The sequence below is a fragment of the Salvelinus namaycush genome, chromosome 20 (genome assembly GCF_016432855.1).
Source record: "Salvelinus namaycush isolate Seneca chromosome 20, SaNama_1.0, whole genome shotgun sequence".
Classification (NCBI taxonomy): Eukaryota; Metazoa; Chordata; class Actinopteri; order Salmoniformes; family Salmonidae; genus Salvelinus; species Salvelinus namaycush.
In genome coordinates this window covers 26,522,751-26,546,234 of record NC_052326.1, presented here as the reverse complement: position 1 = coordinate 26,546,234, position 23,484 = coordinate 26,522,751, and the positions used below count along the sequence as shown (strand labels likewise).

General features: G+C 41.4%; 1 protein-coding gene across 1 annotated transcript; it reads left to right on the top strand.

The window, feature by feature from the left end:
* Positions 1 to 4,192: 4,192 nt before the first annotated feature.
* LOC120065730 (olfactory receptor class A-like protein 4) lies at positions 4,193 to 6,555 on the top strand. The gene is made up of 4 exons (XM_039016819.1): positions 4,193 to 4,423; positions 4,790 to 5,053; positions 5,780 to 6,034; positions 6,343 to 6,555. Exons 1-4 carry the CDS (start codon positions 4,193 to 4,195, stop codon positions 6,553 to 6,555), a joined length of 963 nt encoding a protein of 320 aa, XP_038872747.1.
* Positions 6,556 to 23,484: the final 16,929 nt, after the last annotated feature.

Here is a 23,484-nt window from a genome sequence, read left to right as displayed (position 1 = left end):
TGATTTCTTCCCAGGTCCAACTTATTTTTCCCATCGTTGCACGCTGCTTGGTCCTTGTTTGGTGGGATATTCTGTCACGATCTTGGAAATGAGCGGACCAAGGCGCAGCGTGAGTATAATTCCACATATTTATTTAAGTGAAACTAACAAAACAAAATAACTAAACTTACAAAGACCGTGAGGACGTAGTGCCCAAATACACTAACAATCAATATCCCACAAAACACAGGTGGGGAAATAGCTACCTAAATATGATCCCCAATCAGAGACAACGATAAACAGCTGCCTCTAATTGGGAACCATATTAGCACCAACATAGAAATAGATATACTAGATCACCCCCTAGTCACGCCCTGACCTACTACACCATAGAGAACCAAGGGCTCTCTATGGTCAGGGCGTGACATCAGGTTCCGTATTGGCTATGTACACGAGGCAAAGAGGTTGGCCATCAACCGGCGACGTCACTTGCTCTGAGTCAGAAGTAGTGGTTCCCCTTGTGTTGTAAGGGCTGTGGCTTTTCTGGAAAGAGAGGTAACGATGCTACATGGGTGACTGTGTTCAGAGATTCCATGGTTCGAGCCCAGGTTCGAGCAAGGAGAAGGAGCAATACGTTTACACATGCATGTTTACGTATGGGTGGTCCTAGGAATTGAACCCACTATCCACTAGATGCTTTGTGAAGTCTCAATTCAATATGATTCATAAAGCCTTAATTAAGTGGTGTTTATGTCACCCTTTATAAAGTATAAGTGTCATATTTTACACAGTGGGTTATGTCACATTTGACATTGGTAGTTTTGTCACAGTTATTTTTTAAAATGTTTTATTTATTTTACCTTTATTTAACTAGGCAAGTCAGTTAACTTCTCTACGCTACGGATCCCTTTTACGGGATAATTTTCCTAAACAACCGCTGAATTGCAGTGCGCAAAATATTACAAAAAATATTTATAATCATGCAATCACAAGTGAAATATACCAAAACACAGCTTAGCTTGTTGTTAATCCACCTATCGTGTCCGATTTTTAAAATATGCTTTACAGAGAAAGAAATCCAAGCTTTTGTGAGTGTATCAATCAATGCTAGAACAGCTAGCCCCAAATTAGCATGGTCACGAAATTCAGAAAAGCAATCAAATGAATTGCTTACCTTTGATAATCTTCGGATGTTTGCACTCACGAGTCTCCCAGTTACACAATAAATGTTCTTTTTGTTCGATAAATATTACTTTTATAACAAAAAAACGCCATTTGGGTTGCGCGTTATGTTCAGAAAACTATAGCCTCGTTCCGGTCCTGAAAGGCAGAAGAAATTCCCAAACGTATCAGATTCAAAAATATTACTAAAAATATTTATAATCATGCAATCACAAGTGAAATATACCAAAACACAGCTTAGCTTGTTGTTAATCCACCTATCGTGTCAGATTTTGAAAATATGCTTTGCAACGAAAGCAATCTAAGCTTTTGTGAGTGTATCAATCAATGCTAGAACAGTTAGCCTTATATTAGCTTGGTTAGCTTGGTCACGAAAGTCAGAAAAGCAATAAAATGAATCGCTTACCTTTGATAATCTTCGGATGTTTGCACTCACGAGACTCCCAGTTACACAACAAATGTTCTTTTTGTTCGATAAATATTACTTTTATAACAAAAAAACGCCATTTGGGTTGCGCGTTATGTTCAGAAAACCAAAGCCTCGTTCCGTTCGACGAAAATTCCAAAAAGTATCCGTAATGGTCGTAGAAACATGTCAAATGTTTTTTATAATCAATCCTCAGGTTGTTTTTAACAAACATAATCGATAATATTTCAACCGGACCGTAACCTATTCAATAAGAGAGAAAAAGAAAATGGAGAGCTACCCTCTCGCACGCAGGAACTAATCAGAGGACACCTGACTACTTTTGAAAAATCTCGCTAATTTTTCAAAATAAAAGCCTGAAACTATGTCTAAAGCCTGGTCACAGCCTGAGGAAGCCATTGGAAAAGGAATCTGGTTGATACCCCTTTAAATGGAAGAAAGACGGGCCAGGAAACACAGATAAAAAAATAAATCACTTCCGGGTTAGATTTTCTCAGGTTTTCGCCTGCAGAATCAGTTTTGTTATACTCACAGACAATATTTTGACAGTTTTGGAAACTTTGGAGTGTTTTCTATCCTAATCTGTAAATTATATGCATATTCTACGATCTGGACCTGTGAAATAGTCTGTTTACCTTGGGAACGTTATTAAAAAAAATAAAAATAAAATCTGACCGCTAGCGTCAAGAGGTTAAGAACAAATTCTTATTTTCAATGACGGCCTAGGAACACTGGGTTAACTGCCTTGTTCAGGGGCAGAACGACAGATTTTTACCATGTCTGCTTGGGGATTCGATCTTGCAACCTTTTGGTTACTAGTCCAACGCTCTAAACACTAGGCTACCTTCCTTATGCCACATTTATGAACCCTTTATAGAGCATGACATACATAGGTGATTTGTGACACATTTATTTAGTGCTTATGAAGCCTTTATAAGCTGCACTTCATTTAAAGCGGGACCACTCATCCATAGGTTAACCCTGTAATGTGATATTCTAATCTCTTATCCCATGCTTTTTTTATTTCTGTCCTTTATTTTGGCATCCTGGCATCTCATTTGTTTTCTATTGTTCTGTCTTCTCAAATTATGTTTCTCATGTGCTCATCATTTTCTTTAGCGTCCTCTGACTTTGGAACCATTTCCTCCAACAAAGTGTCTTGTGCTCATCTCTCTTTGTCCTAGCGTCGCCTGCTGTACCACAGCCCAACAGGGAGTCTCCCCTGAATCAAGTCGCCCTAAAAAATGCTTGCCGGAAACTAATGGAGATTCTTCCTCTACTGGAGTATGGGTATATCTGTACTGAGTGTGTTTGTTGATTGTATGGAGCTGCTTTCCCTCATGACATATACTCTTTCCCTTTGCTCTTTTTTTCCTCTTTCAGGAAGAAAAGAGGGAGTCGTAGTGATGAGGAGAGTGACTCAGTCCATTTCTCCTGACAGAAGAAGATAGGGAAGAAGCACTGTCGTACTCTGTTCCATACGGGCTACATTTTTGAGTCTCAGCTCTGAGACTAACTTCTCTCTTGGTTGCAGACGAAGTCGCAGTGTCTCTTCTCCTTCATACTCCATCTCTCTCACCCACCACCAGAAAATAAGTTGCAGGGATAGAGGGAGAGAAAGAAAGGGAAAAAGAGAGGGAGCGTCGGAGTGACCTTGAGAGGGAGAACGAGCGGGTAAGAGGAAGGAGAGATGAATACTCACATTGAATATAGCTGTTGTCAAGGAAGAGCTATGAGAGTTACTGTAAATGGCCTATAAAACAGCACATCATGAACCAAATACAAGCCAGATTCTTACTTTCCAATGTTTTCAATTTTGTACATTGCTTGTATTACATTATAATTTGGGAAACTATGCTCTAAGATCATTGTCTGAACAATATTTTTGAAATAAAATGCTTTTGGATGACCTTGCCTTGTTTTATGAATGGCATCAAGTGATTACTTCCTATTCAGCACCACAACCAAACACACCTCCCCCCTCCTCCCTGGGGAAGCTAGTGTGGCATCCTAATTAACCTAGCTGCTAAGGTGGCATGTTTCAATTAGACTAGCTGATTAATCTCTCCTGTTCCGTGTATATGCACTCTCAGCTCCTGGTAGCTAAACTCTGAAACACCCACATTCCCATGGGTGTAGTGTACCCCTGGTCTAGCATTGATTGGTTGGGTAACTAGGGAAATGCCCTTTGCTGTGATTTTAGGTGGATGGGTATGGTAGGAACTACTTTGTATTTGTCTGGTGTCCATGGTGATTTTACATTGGTAGTTCTGTGGGAGGTTGGGCTTGTGTTCAATGCTACAGAAAGAGTGAGTGTTTATGAAAGTGTACCTATAATAGATGGGCAGCAATCAATATCTATTTTGCTGTGCATTTGTATCTATGAACAAGAGTTGTTCATATTTGGAATAAAACATCTAGCAGTGGATTAGAGGCTGCAGACATTTACTGAAATATAACTACTCTTAGAAGAAACTGGGAAAACTGGGCCCTGGATTAGGATGCAAAGAGACTGAAGAGTATTCTACCCAGAACTCTAACTCTAATTCAGTATCTGAGATGGAGACCCCAATGCCGGAGTTGAGAGATGAGGAGCCAGTGGGGATGGGTCTCGGTGTCAACGGGTATCCCTTCCAGAACGCCCTCTACATAATCTTGGTCCTGCTGGGTATTGTGGGTAACGCCACGGTGGTTGGCGTAATTAGTGAGAGCGTATTCAGAGACCCCAGTGGAGGACGTAACTCAGACATCATCCTGATAAACATGGCCCTCTCCAACCTTCTCCTTTCTCTGCTGAGGAACATCCTGCTGGTCATCTCTGACCTGGGGCTGGAGGTAAGGAGCTGGATGGGAATGTGACAGGAGTCGGGCACTGTGGTAGGGGGTGCCATGAAGAATGAGGGCTGTATGTGGGTGCTTGAGACGATGGGGAGGCAAGTATGGAAAGTGTGTGGTTTGGGCTCAAAGTAACAGGGTTGTAATTTGGAATTTGAGATATTGGAGGGATTTGAGCTGGTCTTTGAGGAATGGTAGTTTAAAATGCAAGGGTTATGGAGGGTGGTGTGGCTTTAACTAGAGATATGCCATGTGAAAAGAAAGCAATCAGACAATATACCATGCCATACTTATAATAAGAGCATTGTTCAGGTCGGCACTATAGTGTACACACACATAAAACCTCACACTCAGCTCTCTCTCTAGCTGAACTCTTCCAGAGACGGGTGTCACGTCCTGATGGGGGTGTGGGTGTGGCTTCGCTCAGTCAACGTGTGGTCAACACTTTTCCTCAGTGCTTTCCACTTCCAGACACTGAGGCGCGTGGCCCCTCCCTCACGGACTGTTCACGGGCCCCGCAGACCCTCCAAGACCCTTCTGATTAGCCTGGGCCTCATCTGGTATCTCAACCTGATCTACGCTATACCTGCACACATCTACTCTACCAAGGGGAACAAGAACAGCACAGAGGTAGGACCCTGATATAATAGAAGCACAGAGGTAGACAATAGGTGATGTGTATTTTCTAAGTTGTGGGAAACTATCTAAAAAACCTTCTCCGTCTTATCTCAAATCAAATCACATCAAATGTATTTATATAGCTCTTCTTACATCAGCTGATATCTCAAAGTGCTGTACAGAAACTCAGCCTAAAACCCCAAACAGCAAGCAATGCAGGTGTAGAAGCACGGTGGCTAGGAAAAACTCCCTAGAAAGGCCAAAACCTAGGAAGAAACCTAGAAAGGAACCAGGCTATGAGGGGTGGCCAGTCTTCTTCTGGCTGTGCCAGGTGGAGATTATAAGAGAACATGGCCAAGATGTTCAAATGTTCATAAATTACCAGCATGGTCAAATAATAATAATCACAGTAGTTGTCTAGGGTGCAGCAAGTCAGCACCTCAGGAGTAAATGTCAGTTGGCTTTTCATAGCCGATCATCAAGAGTATCTCTACCGCTCCTGCAGTCTCTAGAGAGTTGAAAACAGCAGGTCTGGGACAGGTAGCACGTCCGGTGAACAGGTCAGGGTTCCATAGCCGCAGGCAGAACAGTTGAAACTGGAGCAGCAGCACGGCCAGGTGGACTGAGGACAGCAAGGAGTCATCATGCCAGGTAGTTATCTCCATCCCCATCTCCCCTCATTTCCTCTCCTCTCTGCTGTCCTCTGTCTCCTCTACCCTCTTCTCTCTTCCCCTCCAGACCCTGATTTTGGTCAGCAGCACCACACGCCCCCTGCTGGGCTGTGTGTGGAACTTCCCCTCCAGCTACGATACCCTGGCATACGCCACCACCTCCATGGTGATCCATGAGATCCTGCCTATCATCCTGATGGCCATCACCAACCTGGGCTCACTCTACACACTCTACACCCACGGCAGGACCCGCAACCCAGCACACATGGCCCAGGACGCGCCCATCATCAAGAGGATACCGGCTGAGAGACGGGCTGCCAAGGTAAGAGAGACTGGAGGGGATTCAGAATGATGGCTTGTTGTGTGTGGCCTGCCGCCTGCTTATTGTGGACGGAAATAAGTACAACACGTGATTTGAACCTGTAACATTGTTATTGTCATAAAAAATGAGGAATGTGAAAAAAAAAAAAAAAAGCTTTTGGATTACTAAGGTGTTTATGATCCTGGTGTTTTCAATAAACAGTGTTTTTATAGAGAATGTGTGTGTATCTTTTATGACCGTCGTGCTAAGAGAGGACGAAAACAGGTAAATAGTTTCACAGTATTTTCTTTCCTTCCCTCTCTCGCCAGGTGATTCTAGCCCTCACCATCCTCTTCATTGTGTCTTGGGGAACTAGCATCATCTCTATCAACTACTTAAACTACAATAAAGGATCTTCAGACAGGTTTCTCCCGGTAATAGCTCGCTTTGCCAACAGCATCTTCATCGCCATTTCGCCCATCGTGCTGGCAGTGGGTCACCGGCGGCTGCGTGCTGTCGTTAAGTCCTTTCTTACTCACTGACAGGTCCCACACCCCGACACACACTGCAACTGACATTATGGGGAAGCCAGTGGAAAAATATTATACTTCCCTTCACATAGCCTAATAATAAAGTAGACGTACATGTTTGTTGACATTCCTCTAACCATTGGCAAAAATGATGAGGCCATCTGTGCTCTTTTAAGGTACTTACTACTTACTGAGCAGTATATTTTCCAGGTGTGTAGGAGTCAAAATAAGAATACTGGAAGAGATGGAGGATCGCACACTGTCGAAAAAAAACTAAACATCCAAAACCGAGGCTTGAATGTTTATTAAAATATCATGGTGCCCAAAAAAATCAGAGTGCAAGAAAGTGCATAAATGAAAGTGAAAACAAAACACAAACGTTTCGGCCTCAGGTCATCATCAGTTTAACCATTGGCAACCATTTTGATCCTCTTGGGCAGACTGTTTTAACATGGCACTATGAGAGTCAAACCCATTCATTTATTATTTATCACAATTTCTAAGAATGTATTGATCAGAGGAAGACCACTGTTTGTTTGTCAGTGAGCTTACATGAACACAATTTATTTCTGGCAACCTGCCCTTTTGTGAGCGACAGAATGTTTTTGATGTATAGACTGTACGTGAGAGGGCACTCCTATCTATAGATAGTTGTTACATGTACATGTTCTTTTTTTTTGTATTGTTTGTTGGTTTGGCAATGCCACTGTCAGTCAGAGAAACATGCTGAGAAGGATTATTACCACAGCAAGTAAGGTACTTGGAGTCAAACAGACAGGCCTGGATGAGATCTTTAAGGTCAGGGCCCTCCGTAAGGCTCACAAAATCATTTTAGACCCAAGTCACCCCCTGTACCTGGACTTTGAATTACTCCCCTCTGGGCGCAGGTATAGGGCACCCCTCAGCAGGAAAAATAGAACGAGACAATCATTTGTGCCAGGTGTGATATCCCTCTTAAATAGCTTGGGCAAATGTTCCCATTGACCTTTAAGGCCAGCAGGCTAGTCTTTGTTTTAAATGTTTTAAATGTTTTAAATGTTTTATTTTTTAAATTTCTTATTTCTTACTATAATTTTTTTTTTATTGGTGCGTGACTGTTATTGAAAGTTGTATTGTCAATCTTGTTTTGTATTTAACGCCACTTTAAATGTGTACATGACACTGCAACAAAATTTCCCCATGGGGACAATAAAGTAAGTAAGTAAGTAAGTAAGTAAGTCTTGTTTGCTCTTTAAAAAACAGTCAAATTAAAGGCCTTTATTTGTACCATCTCTCAATCTCCGAGACAGTTGATGCCAGAGGCTCATCTACATGAAGCTCATTGAGAGAGAGTGAACAGTCCAACAGGATCTGTCTTTGCATAATGTGAGAGCTTATCACAATATTTCAACACTCCAGATCTTAAACATTCCATTACTTTAAATGTTCTTAGGTATTTATTGGATGGGTTATTACTTATAACAGGGTTTGTATATATATATATATGTGGACATTTAAACACAGAATGAGGGGAAGGCAAGCACTGGTTATTTAATTATTCCATACAAAGTCGTACTCATTTATTCATTCAGTTACATATTTTTTAAATATTTGCTGAAACTCTCTCCTCGACTTTGATTACCTCTCTACTACTGAATAGTGAAAACAGTTTATTTTGCCTTCTTTCCTAGAAGGCCAGAATCGCGGAGTCGCCTCTTTACTGTTGACGTTGAGACTGGTGTTTCACGGGTACTATTTAATGAAGCTGCCAGTTGAGGACTTGTGAGGAGTCTGTTTCTCAAACTAGACACTCTAATGTACTTGTCCTCTTGTTCAGTTGTGCACCGGGGCCTCCCACTCCTCTTTCTATTCTGGTTAGAGACAGTTTGCGCTGTTCTGTGAAGGGAATAGTACACAGCGTTATACGAGATCTTCAGTTTCTTGGAAATTTCTCACATAGAATAGCCTTAATTTCTCAGAACAAAAATAGACTGATGAGTTTCAGAAGAAAGTTCTTTGTTTCTGGCCATTTTGAGCCTGTAATCGAACCCACAAATGCTGATGCTCCAGATACTCTACTAGTCTAAAGGTGACCAGTTTTATTGCTTCTTTAATCAGAGCAGTTTTCAGCTGTGCAAACACAATTGCAAAAGGGTTTTCTAATGATCAATTGGCCTTTTAAAATGATCAACTTGGATTAGCTAACACAAAGTGCCATTGGAACACAGGAGTGATGGTTGCTGATAATGGGCCTCTGTACACCTATGTAGATATTCCATAAAAAAATCTGCCTTTTCCAGCTATAATAGTCATTTACAACATTAAAAATGTCTACACTGTATTTCTGTGTAAAGGGTGCGTGTCGGTGGCAGGGAAGTCAGGCGCATGAAAACGAACTTGGTGTAAACGGAGTCGTTTAATAAGTGCTCATAAAACCCCAAAAACCAAAATATACAAAAAAAATGATATAATTGGGTACAAAACCCGTCGCACACCGACACGACTTGCACATAACATACAATAAAACAATCTCCGACAAGGACATGAGGGGAAACAGAGGGTTAAATTCACAACATCTAATTGATGGGATTGGAACCAGGTGTGAAGGAAGACAAGACAAAACCAATGGAAAATGAAAAATGGATCAGTGATGGCTAGAAGGTCGGTGACGTCGATCGCCGAACACCGCCCGAACAAGGAGAGGGACCGGCTTCGGCGGAAGTCGTGACATTCTGATCAATTTGATGTTATTTTAATGGACAAACAATGTGCTTTTCTTTCAAAAACAAGGACATTTCTAAGTGACCCCAAACTTTTGAACGGTAGTGTATTTATTTTCAGGGGTGGTTTCCGTTATTTTCAGGTTGTCCCCCTGGTTATGTTATGATCCACCTGTTTTTCCCCTGTCCAACGTCTCTCTCCCCGCTCATTGTTAGCTCCCGTTGTTCAGAGGGGCAAATCATAGAGGACCATCATTAGACTAATTTACCCAGCATCCCCCAGGGGCTTCCAAGGGCTCTTATTAAAACTATCCCATCCATTGATGTGAGAAGGGTGCAATTTCGCGGCGCAATTTGGGGCGTTCCTTCATGTGGCCATTCCTGTATCTGCAGGAACCCCTCTTTATACTTCTATTGGTCAAAGAGATGCAGGAATGCCCACATGCTGTAACGCCCAGAATTTCAAACTGCTGTTGCACACTATTGACTGATGCTGCAGTATTATTTTAATTTTTTATCACTTTGGAAATGTAGTTTAAAGATGCACTATGCATGTACTACCGCCATTTCCTGGTTGCTAAAATTCGAATAGTTTGCCTAATAAAGATTTTTTTTAATGAGCATGGCCTTATTTCAATTACGGCATATTGGATGACTGTCATTCATATTCCATTCACCCAGTTCAATGTAACAGCAATAGGTTAAGGCTACATGATACTACTATTTTCTCCATATCCATCATGAGGTTACTACAACGTAGGTGCACACAGGTCGATATACATTTAGGCGACAGACAGTGACACACGGAAAGACATTGACACATTCAATATACTGTCTTGCCTGCATCCAGCTGATCTATGGTGTAATCATTAGTCCAACAGTTGCAAACAAGAGTTTCCATTGGACAGATTCAGGTATGTTTATCCCCGTTTCGTTCCGTTTGCTTCTGTTTATGTAAAGTTTCAACAGAATTGGCCGAATGAATACACCCCTGATCACCCATAAACGCAGTTCACTTTCATAACAGCCATATTGTATTCCTTCTCACATCTATGCGCTCTCCTCCTATTACCTTTGATTGTGGACTTCAATGCACAACTCATCAGCTGTATGTGACCAGGCAAAAAAACCTTTCCAAGCCAAACCATATCATAACCGCTACACACAGCCTACATCGTTGTCACCATATTAGCTAAAGTAATGTCATAGTCAGCATAGCTAAACGTTCTAACTAATGCGTTAGTAAACCTGCTACAATCAAATCAAATTGTATTAGTCACATGCGCCGAATACAACAGGTGTAGACCTTACAGTGAAATGCTTACTTACAAGCTCCTAACCAACAATGCAGTTTCAAAAAGTAATGGATAAGAATAAGGACATAAAAGTAACAAGTAACTAAAGAGCAGCAGATTGAGGTAGTATGTACATGTATGTAGAGTTATTAAAGTGACTATACATAGATGACAACAGAGAGTAGCAGTGGTGTAAAGAGGGGGGCAATGCAAATAGTCTGGGTAGCCATTTGACTAGATGTTCAGGAGTCTTATGGCTTGGGGGTAGAAGCTGTTTAGAAGCCTCTTGGACCTAGACTTGGTGCTCCGGTACCGCTTGCCGTGTGGTAGTAGAGAGAACAGTCTATGACTAGGGTGGCTGGGGTCTTTGACAATTTTTAGGGCCTTCCTCTGACACCGCCTGGTATAGAGGTCCTAGATGGCAGGAAGCTTGGCCCCAGTGATGTAGTGGGTCGTTCGCACTACCTTCTGTAGTGTCTTGCGGTCAGAGGCCGAGCAGTTGTCGTATTTTTATATTTATTTAACTAGGCAAGTCAGTTAAGAACAAATTCTTCTTTACAATGATGGCCTAGGAACAGTGGGTTAACTGCCTTGTTCAGGAGCAGAACAACTGATTTTTACCTTGTCAGCTCGGGGATTCGATATAACAACCTTTCGGTTACTGGCCCAATGCTCTAACCACTAGGCTACCTGCCGTCCCAAGGATTCTCTTGATGGTGCAGCTGTAAAACCTTTTTAGGATCTCAGGACCCATGCCAAATCTTTTCAGTCTCCTGAGGGGGAATAGGTTTTGTCGTGCCCTCTTCACAACTGTCTTGGTGTGCTTGGACCATTCTAGTTTGTTGGTGATGTGGACACCAAGGAACTTGAAGCTCTCAACCTGCTCCACTACAGCCCCGTCGATGAGAATGGGGGCGTGCTCGGTTCTTTTTTTCCTGTAGTCCACAATCATCTACTTTGTCTTCATCATGTTGAGGGAGAGGTTGTTGTCCTGACACCACACGGCCAGGTCTCTGACCTCTCCCTATAGGCTGTCTCGTCGTTGTCGGTGACTGTTGTGTCATCGGCAAATGTTATGATGGTGTTGGAGTCGTGCCTGGCTGTGCAGTCATGATTGAACAGGGAGTACAAGAGGGGACTGAGCATGCACAACTGAGGGGCCCTGTGTTGAGGATCAGCGTGACGGATGTGTTGTTACCTACCATTACCACCTGGGGGCAGCCCGCCAGGAAGCCCAGGATCCAGTTGCAGAGGGAGGTGTTTAGTCCCAGGGTCCTTAGCTTACTGATGAGCTTTGAGGGCACTATGGTGTTGAATGCTGAGCTGTAGTCAATGAATAGCATTCTCACATAAGTGTTCCTTTTGTCCAGGTGGGAAAGGGCAGTGTGGAGTGCAATAGAGATTGCATCATCTGTGGATCTGTTGGGGCGGTATGCAAATTGGAGTGGGTCTAGGGTTTCTGGGATGATGGTGTTGATGTGAGCCATGACCAGACTTTCAAAGCACTTCATGGCTACAGACGTGAGTGCTACAGGTCGGCAGTCATTTAGGCAGGTTACGTTAGTGTTCTTGGGCACAGGCACTATGGTGGTCTGCTTAAAACATGTTGGTATTACAGACTCGGACAGGAAGAGGTAAAAAATGTCAGTGAAGACACTTGCCAGTTGGTCAGCGCATGCTCGAGGTACACGTCCTGGTAATCTGTCTGGCCCTGTGGCCTTGTGAATGTTGACCTGTTTAAAGGTCTTACTCACATTGACCGCGGAGAGCGTGATCATACAGTCGTCTGGAACAGCTGGTGCTCTCATGCATGTTTCAGTGTTATTTGCCTCGAAGTGAGCATAGAAGTAGTTTAGCTCATCTTGTAGGCTCGTGCCACTGGGCAGCTCTCGGCTGTGCTCAGGCAGCAACGTTACAGTGTACAGTCAGTAAGCAATTTAGCACTTACACCGGCAGCCTCCGGTGGTAATGAATTTGTAAAACCAAAAGCTTACCTTGACTTGGAAGAGTTCCAGTGTTGTGTTGGATATTCAAAGCTGCCTAGCTAACATAGCATCCCTCTGTTTGAGCAGGTTGTCTTAGTAGGCTAAACTGGGTAGCTGCATTTGCTAGCTAAGTAAGTGAAACTGAAATCTCTCTCTCTTGCTTTTCCTTCATTTTTTAAGAAATTAATTTGTTCAAAACTATTCAGCTATTGTCTTTCTCTTTGAGTCAACTACTCACCACATTGTATGCACTGCAGTGCTAGCTAGCTGTAGATTATGCTTTCAGATTCATTCTCTGATCCTTTGATTGGGTGGACAACATGTCAGTTCATGTTACAAGAGCTTTGATAGGTTGGAGGAAGTTGTCATAATTACTGTGTAAGTCTATGGAAAGGGGGTGAGAACCATGAGCCTCCTAGGTTTTTCCAATCGAAGTCAATGTACCCAGAGGAGGATGGTAGCAATTTGTCAATTGACATTTATTAAGGTTGGAAGTAAACCAAATCACATACATCTATGGATGTGGCTGTAAATACTACATCATCCTCACTTGAGTAAAAGTAAAGTTACCTTAATAGAAACTTAAAAGTAACAGTCATCCAGTAAAATACTACTTGTCTAAAAGTATTTGGTTTAAAATATACTTAAGTATAAAAAGTAAATGTAACTGTTAAAATATACAGTACCAGTCAAAAGTTTGGACACACCTACTCATTCAAGGGTTTTTCTTAATTTTTACTATTTTCTACATTGAAAAATATGAAATAACGCATATGGAATCATGTAGTAACCAGAAAAGTGTTAAACAAATCAAAATATATTTTAGATTTTAGATTCTTCAAAGTAGTGTCATGACGTTGGCCTGGGGGTAGGTTTATGACAGTCATAAATACCTCTTTCCCCCCTCCCCCGTTCCTCTTCCCTACTGATGTGACATTAGAAAGCCCCTTTGCAGTGGTCTAGGGCACTGCATCGCAGTGCTAACTGCGCCACCAGAGTCTCTGGGTTCGCGCCCAGGCTCTGTCGCAGCCGGCCGCGACCGGGAGGTCCGTGGGGCGACGCACAATTGGCATAGCGTCATCCGGGTTAGGGAGGGTTTGGCCGGTAGGGATATCCTTGTCTCATCGCGCTCCAGCGACTCCTGTGGCGGGCCGGGCGCAGTGCGCGCTAACCAAGGGGGCCAGGTACACGGTGTTTCCTCCGACACATTGGTGCGGCTGGCTTCCGGGTTGGAGGCGCGCTGTGTTAAGAAGCAGTGCGGCTTGGTTGGGTTGTGCTTCGGAGGACGCATGGCTTTCGACCTTCGTCTCTCCCGAGCCCGTACGGGAGTTGTAGCGATGAGACAAGATAGTAATTACTAGCGATTGGATACCACGAAAATTGGGGAGAAAATTTATATAAAAAAAATAATAATAATAATTTAAAAAAGAAAGCCCCTTTGGTTAACATAGAGATTCTGGGAACATCAGAAGTTGGGGGGAAATGAACTATATTCTGGTAATCCGACCAACTGAACATATGCGGTGGTACTTAAGGTATATTATGTCAGTTCGGTTGCCCTCTGAAACATTCTCATCAATGATAGAATGACAAACTCTACTGTGGAAAGTCTAAACATCAGAGGTATCTGATTCACATGGAATTGTTGTTTAATTGAAATGCTTGAATATGAAATTATTTGTGAAGAGATGAAATGTAATTTTAGCTTCCAAATGAGAGATTTGGGTTTTCATAAGTTTGGGCCTCTGCTCAACCAGTGGCCCGCCCCTGTGAAGAGACATGGGTAATAAACTTTTCAGACACACCCCTCTCCCTCCACTATATAAAGCCATTGACAAAAATATAACTTTCTGTTCCGGGTACATTAGGATGACGATCCGATGTCAGAATGGTTCAGATAATAACTACAGAACGAAGCCAACATCAGCATGAACTTTGGTTGTGAATGGTATGAACTTTGAACTCGTATTCACTACAGAAGTGATACTTCCTAGCCGTTGAGTTAGCAACAGCTGCTACAAACGCAGGTTAGGAAGGACAGTCAGAGTATCCCGTCTACTACACAATGACGTTACTACGACAGTGACCACCAGAGACATTCTTCAAAGGAAGAGGACTCGGTTTGGCAACCCGGTCTTCCATCTACCACCAACCTACTGAAGCGCAGCTCAGAGTAAATATTTATTGCATTTTCCTTTTCCAAATGGGCGGTAATTTAGAATGCATAAGATACTGTATTTACGATAGCACAGCTTCGCCTCTGTTCCAGTCTCCCGCTCTTTCACTAAAACACAGCCCCCTTTCCTTTGTGTAACAAGCTGTCATATCTATTCCGCCCGCTAGGGACGTTTTCCTTTATGACGGCAATTTGTAATCAAGTTATGATTTAATTGTGTATGTGTGATTCTGTGTGATTAGTTAGGTATTTAGTAAATAAATAAATAAACCCAATTTTGTATTGCTGATTCAACTTGTTAGCCAGGATTCTTGCAGATAACCAAGGATTTACAACTTTCAGATGAGACTGAATAAGATGACGATTAAGGTTGACTGCTATGGATGTAAAATATTACTAAATCTTTAAGAGTTTATTCGGAAGATAACAGCTCTATAAATATTATTTCGTGGTGTCCCTCTCTAGTTAATTACTTTTACATGATTAGTTCAATCAGGTAATATTAATTACGGAGAAAATATTTTATAGAATAGTATGTCATAGAAATTAATCTGGCATAGCCAAAGACACGACAGTAGCCACCCTTTGCCTTGATGACAGCTTTGCATTCGCTCAACCAGCTTCACGAGGAATGCTTTTCCAACAGTCTTGAAGGAGTACCCACATATACTGAGCACTTGTTGGCTGCTTTTCCTTCACTCTGCGGTCCAACTCATCCCAAACCATCTCAATTGGGTTGAGGTCGGGTGATTGTGGAGGCCAGGTCATCTGATGCAGCACTCCATCACTCTCCTTCTTGGTCACATAGCCCTTACACAGCTTGGAGGTGTGTTGGGTCATTGTCCTGTTGAAAAACAAATGATGTCCCACTAAGCACAAACCAGATGGGATGGTGTATCGGTGCAGAATGCTGTGGTAGCCATGCTGGTTAAGTGTGCCTTGAATTCTAAATAAATCACAGACAGTGTCACCAGCAAAGCACCATCACATGTCCTCCATGTTGGAACCACACATACAGAGATTATCAGTTCATCTACTCTGCGTCTCACAAAGACACAGCGGTTGGAAAAATCTAAAATGGTCTAATGTCCATTGCTTATGTTTCTTGGCCCAAGCAAGTCTCTTATTATTGGTTGCCTTTAGTAGTGATTTCTTTGCAGCAATTCAACCATGAAGGCCTGATTCACGCAGTCCCCATTTATTTGGGTTGCAATTTCTGAGGCTGGTAACTCTAATGAACTTAACTTCTGCAGCAGAGGTGACTGTCTTCCTTTCCTGTGGCATCATAGCGCTTGATGGTTTTTGCGACTGCACTTGACACTTTTCGGGAATTGACTGACCTTCACCTTAAAGTAATGGTCTGTCTTTTCTGTTTGCCTATTTGAGCTGTTCTTGTCATAATATGGACTTGGACTTTTACCAAATAGGGCTATTTTCTGTATACCAACCCTACCTTGTCACAACACAACTGATTAGCTCAAACTCATTAAACTTGTCTGGTACTGTACTTAAGTATCAAAAGTAAAAGTATAAATAATTTCAAATTACTTATATATATTTTTTATTTACGATAGCCAGAGGCACACTCCAACATAATTTACAAACAAAGCATTTGTGTTTAATGAGTCTGCCAGATCAGAGGCAGTAGGGATGACCAGAGATGTCCTCTTTATTAGTGTGAGAATTGGACCATTTTCCTGTCCTATTAAGCATTCAAAATGTAACGAGTACTTTGGGTGGAGTAAAAAGTACATCATTTTCTTTAAGAATGTAGAAAAGTAAAAGTAGTAAAGTACAGATACCCCAAAACACTACTTAAGTAAAAATACTTTAAACTACTACTTAAGTACTTTACACCACATTCTCAATCAGCCGATGTTCTTCAATACACCATGGCAAAGTGGAAAGAGTCATTTGCTACCATTTGAAATTATGGTGTAGTGTGCAATCCACTGCTATAATATTTTGGTTTTAAATTACAGTATATTCCACACATTATCTGAATTTCATTGATACACTGTAAACTGAGGATTTTAGCTGATGATACTCTATATACACTATATAGAAATATTGATCTTGTTGCATGGGACAGAAATTGATTTATATACCCGGCTACACCAATACCTTTTTAATATAGGCTTCTGCTTTACAATACATGCCATAATAAAACCTATTTCTGATGATTTCTTCTATATATGTACTGTATAAGGATACTGTAACTGTGCATGACATTTTCTCGACATGCTCCAAACTTTACATTGGACACTAACAAATGATTATAGAAATTGGTTTGCAGTAAACTTTAAAGATTGTACATACTGGTATACTGATAAATATTGTATTGGAAATGGTTTTTACCCTCTATTATTGTCAGAAGGTGAGTGTAGCTGGTGCATGTCAGGCACAGGAGAGCAAAATGAGTGAGCAACGTACTTTACTCAAAATAAAGGCACAAGGTAAACAAATACACTTGACCAAAATACCAACGGTAAATATAACGCACGGGTGAACACAGCACCCGTCAAAAAACTAGCCATCATGAACCGAACTGAACAGAGAAATAATCACGCACAACAAACATGGGGGAAACAGAGGGTTAAATACATGAACATGTAATTGGATAATGAAAACCAGGTGTGTAGAAAATAAAGACAAAACCAATGGAAAATGAAAGATGGATCAGCGATGGCTAGAAGACCGGTGACGTCGATCGCCGAACGCCGCCCGTACAGGGAGAGGGACCGACCTCGGCGGAAGTCGTGACAATTATTCCTTCTATTCAGTGCTTCAAAAAGATCAGATTTGAAAAATGTTCACGAAAAACTTAGATTTTCCATGAATGACCATGAGCGAAAGATGTGTTCAACTCCAATGTGTTCAATGTGTTCAACTCCAACTCCAATGTATGCTCAATCAGTTTTGACTTTTGTTTTAAGAGTTGTGAAGAATTTGTCAAAGTGATTGCAAAAAACTGTATTCATTAATCACACTGTTCATGTCCTCTCCCTTGGCATTTCAAGCTTACTGGCTTGCCTATTTTTTTTTTACTTTTGGGAATGGACATATAATCAAATTAAATATCTTCACAGATATATAGCTTGTCGTGACCAACTGCCAGTATGTGTTGTGTTAGGTTTTACACTGTGAATTTTATTATCTATATGATAATCATGCTATTTATCACTAAAGCAAACAGTGTATTTAGATTGTTCTCCAGTTATATTTCTCCATGATCATTCCAAAGATGATACTATTTGAACCCTTTAATGATTTCTTCTTGTAAAACATGTTGAAAAAAATATTTTACCTTAAATTCCTAATACTAACAACTCAACTTGATGTTTATTTAGGAAATAACAGACCTCTACCAGGTGGCTGAGAAGTCAATAGAAGGTCATACCAGCAATGCCATATTAGAATGGCAATTTACATAGCATTTCTACTAATTTCAACAATTTAAAAAATTACTTCAGGTATAATTCAAAGGCTGGTATAGGTAGGTAAGCATTGTTAAATAAGGACTGATGTAAAATTATAACAAATTATGGTAATTTTGTATGTCCAAAGATTTGTATTCTATTACATTGAAATTAATGTGTTTTCAGGTGGTGTATAGTGCAATATCACTCCAAATGTTCTTACATTTCAAATGATCCAGGTTCTTCCAATCTTTCCCACATGTTCAGACTACATTTAAATAAATGACAAAGTTCCGTTTTTGTATTACTATTATAGACATTATTTTATAGGCCAGGGTTTCCAAACTGATGCAGGAGGGCTGGGGTAGTTAACCAATGAAGTTAAGTGAAGATTATGTTCATATCCACTGTCAACTCATGCTCTACCAGCCGGTTGAGAATAGGGTTAAAGGATTAAAGAGTTTCTAAATAGATTGTATAACTAACCAGAAATGAATGTTTCAGAAATGTTTGAGTGTGTGCAAAAGAAACCTAAGATCTGTTCAAGTTCTCTATTGTTGAACTACCCGAATGTTGTATAATGTTGTAGAACTATTATCAATTATTACCACTTGAGGTCGCTGTAGGTATGGAAATAGCATCACATAGCCCTAGGTTACAGCTTTTAATTATAGCCCACCACTGACAATATACAGATATTCTGACAGACACATAAACACACAAAGAGCAAACACACAAGCGCAAACACTTTCTCACTACAACCATACAGCCAGACAGCAGGCCAAGACTGGGTCAAATGTGATTGGAAAGATAACCACCCAGACACATAAATTGTCTTCTCAATAGCCAAAATGGATCTTACATTGATTGCTGTTAACGATGAACGATTCCAATAAGTGGTGACCTATTTGGCGGTCGGTGCCGTTTATGAGAGAGGACGTAAAAAACAGTATTAGCATGGCCATATTTCTATTACGGCATATTGGATGACTGTCATTCATATTCCATTCACCCAGCTCAATGTAACATCGATAGGTTTAGACTACTTCACGATACACCAATTTCCCCTGTACCCATCATGAGGTTGCTACAACCTAGTCTATTAATGAAAGTTTACAACGTAGGTGCACAGGCCAAGAGTAATTTGAGTAATCAAGGTGACAGACAATGACCCATTCAATACCACCTTTCACAATCTTGCCTGCATCTAGCTGATCGAGGGTGCAATCATTAGTCCAACAGTTGAAAACGAGAGTTTCTATTACACAAACGCAGGTATGTTTATCCCAGTTTCGTTGAGTTTGCTTCCGTTTAAGAAAGGTTTTTCAACAGAATGGGCAGAATTAATACACGCCTAACCACACGCGAACAGTTTATTTTCATAGCAGCTAGATCGTTGCAGTGGCGTGCCGTGGGCCTGGGGCCTGGGCCTTCAGTGAGGTCCTACACAGTCCCACCCGAATTAATCCACCTCTTATTACCATCATTATGATGCCATGGCTTTAGACACTATACATTTAGACAGAAACGCAGTATAACCAGGCGTTGCGTCACCTTGAAATTGACAAAAATTGACATTTTTGGGTAAACAGTGTTTACCCAAAAACATGACACAATCAATGAGTTTTCAATATTTCCCTATTTTTCTTCACCTTTTCATTGTGCAGCTCCGTTGCCCTGCGCGCTTGTTCGTTGAGCTGTAGATCCACTCGGATGTCTCGTTGCTGCATTGGTTAGACAACTCAAGTTTGCAAAGCCAGTGTGGCTCCAAACACCAAATCGATCACTTGCAAATAATAGGCATTCCCAGCAGTACAGTTTGCAGTGCTTCTCGGAGCCTGTGAGCCATTGATAGCGCTCGTAGTTGGAACTTTGAAAGTGGCGGACGAACCCCTTTCCCGCCTGTGACAGGCTTTGTAGCGTCGGCGTCGGGCGACCTCTCCTTACAATGTCTAACTTTTCTTGAAAAGTTCGTCTTGAGAATGGCGTTATAATTATATCCTCGACCAAATCGATATCTTCTCCTCCTTCCGCCATTGTGGGTTGAAAAAACAGCTTAGTAGTACGCGAATTAATTCATTTATCAAATTCAGTTTCCTAGTTCTGAAGTTCTGCATAGACCTGCCCATAGGACCTGCCTCTCAATATTGGTAATCCAATCAAAAGACGTGCACGCACTACGCCTGCTAGCTGGCTCCTGTGTAACACTGGAGCCAGCCAGCAGGCGTACAATAGCCAACTCTAAAGCTGATTGGTTGACACTAAATTTTCATTTCCATTCACTATAAGCTACAAGCGCCCGCACTGTTGATTCTGAAGGCCTGAGGGCAGATTTTAGACCCCTGGCAACACATGATGGCTGAATATGATTGGATAAAAGATCTAACATAAAGACCAGCCCTCCAAATCTCAACCTGGGGCTGGAAGCAGTGCAACCAAGAGGAAAGCTATGAAATGAAGAGTATAACTCTTACTCTGGGGAATAATTTAATACATATTTGTGGGAAAATATATTTAAAAAAAAATTATATTCTGATGATGTTTAGGCCAGCAGAGAAGGCCTTGCTGGCCCTGACGGCCCACCACTGGATCGTTGTATAATTGCTTCTTGCATCTACGCGCTCTTCTCAGTGTAACGGTGTAATTAAATTGTTAAATTCCTGCATAAAATGGTTATTATGCCACCTCCTGGTAGATTAGTGGGTCTACATTGGCTAATACACACAAATGTCCAGACAGAGGATTGCGTTCACGAATTCCCGGTTTATAAACCTAACTCAACACAGGCTACTGTTTGGCCGTAGCCCACGCCAAATAAACCAAGGAAAACAGTATCTAACAACGGTGACCATTCTCTTGTTAAGACCAGACATAAAGAGGGAGAACAATGGCTAAGCATGGTCTTAAACTTGTGGTGCTCCACCCCCTTCCAAATATAATACACATGGAAACTATGTTTTTATTTTTATTATAGTAAATTAGTTAAATCCACTATACGATCACAATGACTTTGATAGACATTTTGATTGTTTTTTTTGTTAGTATAATATATAGCAGATTTATGGAGAATTGCTGTGGGAGTGCTATTTATATCCCGTCGACTACTGACCATTCATCCATACTGTGTGTGTCCATCATTGCAGCTTTGGAAATAAATTAACTCTCCATCCATTGCTCCTTCCTGTGTTGACTCACTAACTTGAGGGACGGGACCAGGAAGGTCACATTGGTGCCATGACCCGGATCAATCAAGATTGGTGTTCCTCATCAAACTGGGAGCTGTCCTATCTTCTCAGAGTCTACAGGCAACGAGAAGAAACGTAACAAGCTGTAATGTTGATGCAACACTGTCCTCTGTCTCAGTTATTTCTGTCATTCTATACGTTGTTTTTTTACTTTCATTTTGAGCTACTACAATGAGTTTCAACCGTATTGGTTGTTCAGATCTGCTTACACCTGTCAATGTTGGTAGGGGAAGGGGTGTGTTGGGGTTACCTATTCCTTTCCCAACTGGTAGTCCTAGCATGTGTGGTGATGTCAATGGTAGTGGAAATTGCAGGGGAAGTTCCTTTAGTCATGGGGACAATGCAGCATCTCATGGTCATCATGCAGTCAACTCACCTAGGCCCCAGGTTGTTAGCACCTCCACTCCTAACACAATGAAGATGCAATGCTAATAGGCCAGATGGGTACCATAGGTCCAACAGATAGGACAGCAGCTAGCTGATAGCATTACCATGCACTTCAGCTCTAGTAGTCCAACAGGAGCTACAGCCACTAGCCAAAGTGAACCAAGACACAGACCTGACCCTCCAGTTAGCCAAGTTCTATACTTCTCCCAAGTCCAAGTAGTCACCCAAAGAAAAGTCAAAGAACCAGCTTCCTTTAGCGGGGAGAGATCAGACACAACTACCTTTGATAAATGGGAAGAGGCCAGGAGAAACTTTATTAAAAAGGGACACATGAAAATAGAGGAACAGGCCGAAGAGATTCTCATCCATCTCAAGGGAAGAGCAAAAGATGTAGTCAAAATCAGAATCAGGAATAGTGACATTGACATTCTAGCTAACCCAGATGCCATCTATAACCTCCTCAGGAAGCATTCCAGCTGCAGTCAATACTTAAATATCTCACTCCAAGATTTCTACATGACTCTACCCAAAGAACAGGAGGACCCAAATTAAAACTGGCTAAGACTGAACAGTGCAGCAGACACTGCTACAGAAGGCCTGAAGGAACAGGGTAAGGCAAATGAGGATCTTAGCACGGACATCACACGCATGTTCATCAGGAACTGCCCAAGCAAAGAACTAGCCTTCACGTTCAGAGCCAAAAAAGAATCTGTCTGTAAACAATTGTTGGAAAAATGACTTGTCATGCACAAAGTAGATGTCCTAACCGACTTGCCAAAACTATAGTTTGTTATCAAGAAATTTGTGGAGTGGTTGAAAAACGAGTTTAATTGACTCCAACCTAAGTGTTTGTGAACTTCCGACTTCAACTTACATATACATATACATATATATATATATATATATATATATATGTATGTGGGTATGTGTATGTATGTATATGGATAAATATATTTACCAAAAAAACATTTGGGGATTTGAAATGATGCAGACAATTACAATGATGGAAGCAACAATCTATCCGCAATATTAAAGCTGATCCACCCACAAATAAAAAGAAAGAAAATAAATAAACAAAAAGAGGACAAGAAGCATACTGCGTTTTCATTCTCGTTTGGACTCCATGAATACAATAGGTTACCGCAGGGCCTATCAAACAGTCCAGCAACGTTCATGCGCATGATGATGTTTATATTTGGTGATGAGAACTTCACAAGCCTACTGTGCTATCTTGATGACGTAATGGTCTTTGCACCTACTGAGCAGCTAGCAATTGAATGCCTCCAGATGGTGTTTCTCGTCTGTCAAAACACAAACTGAAACTGTCTCCCAAGAAGTGCCACTTCTTAAGAAGATCTGTCAGATTTCTTGGTCACATCATCTGTGAAAATGGTGTGCAAACAGACCCAGAGAAAGTTGAGGCCATCAAAAACGTCCAGAAAGCTGAACTAATGGACTCTGATGGAATAACACCGTGTCAAAAGAAGATCCGCTCGTTCCTAGGAATGGTTCTCTACTATGGACACTTCATAGAGACCTGTTCAGCCAAGGCCAAGATGCTTTTCAAACTCAAAGCCAAGCCAACCAAACATAACACAGCGAGAAGAGGATGAAAACCTAAACAGAAAACAGCATATGTCATGCTCTCACCTTCTGACTGGACTACAGAGTGCCAAGAAGTGTTCGAGACCTTGAAACTTGACCTGGTGACTAGTGTGACCTAAGCTCACCCAGA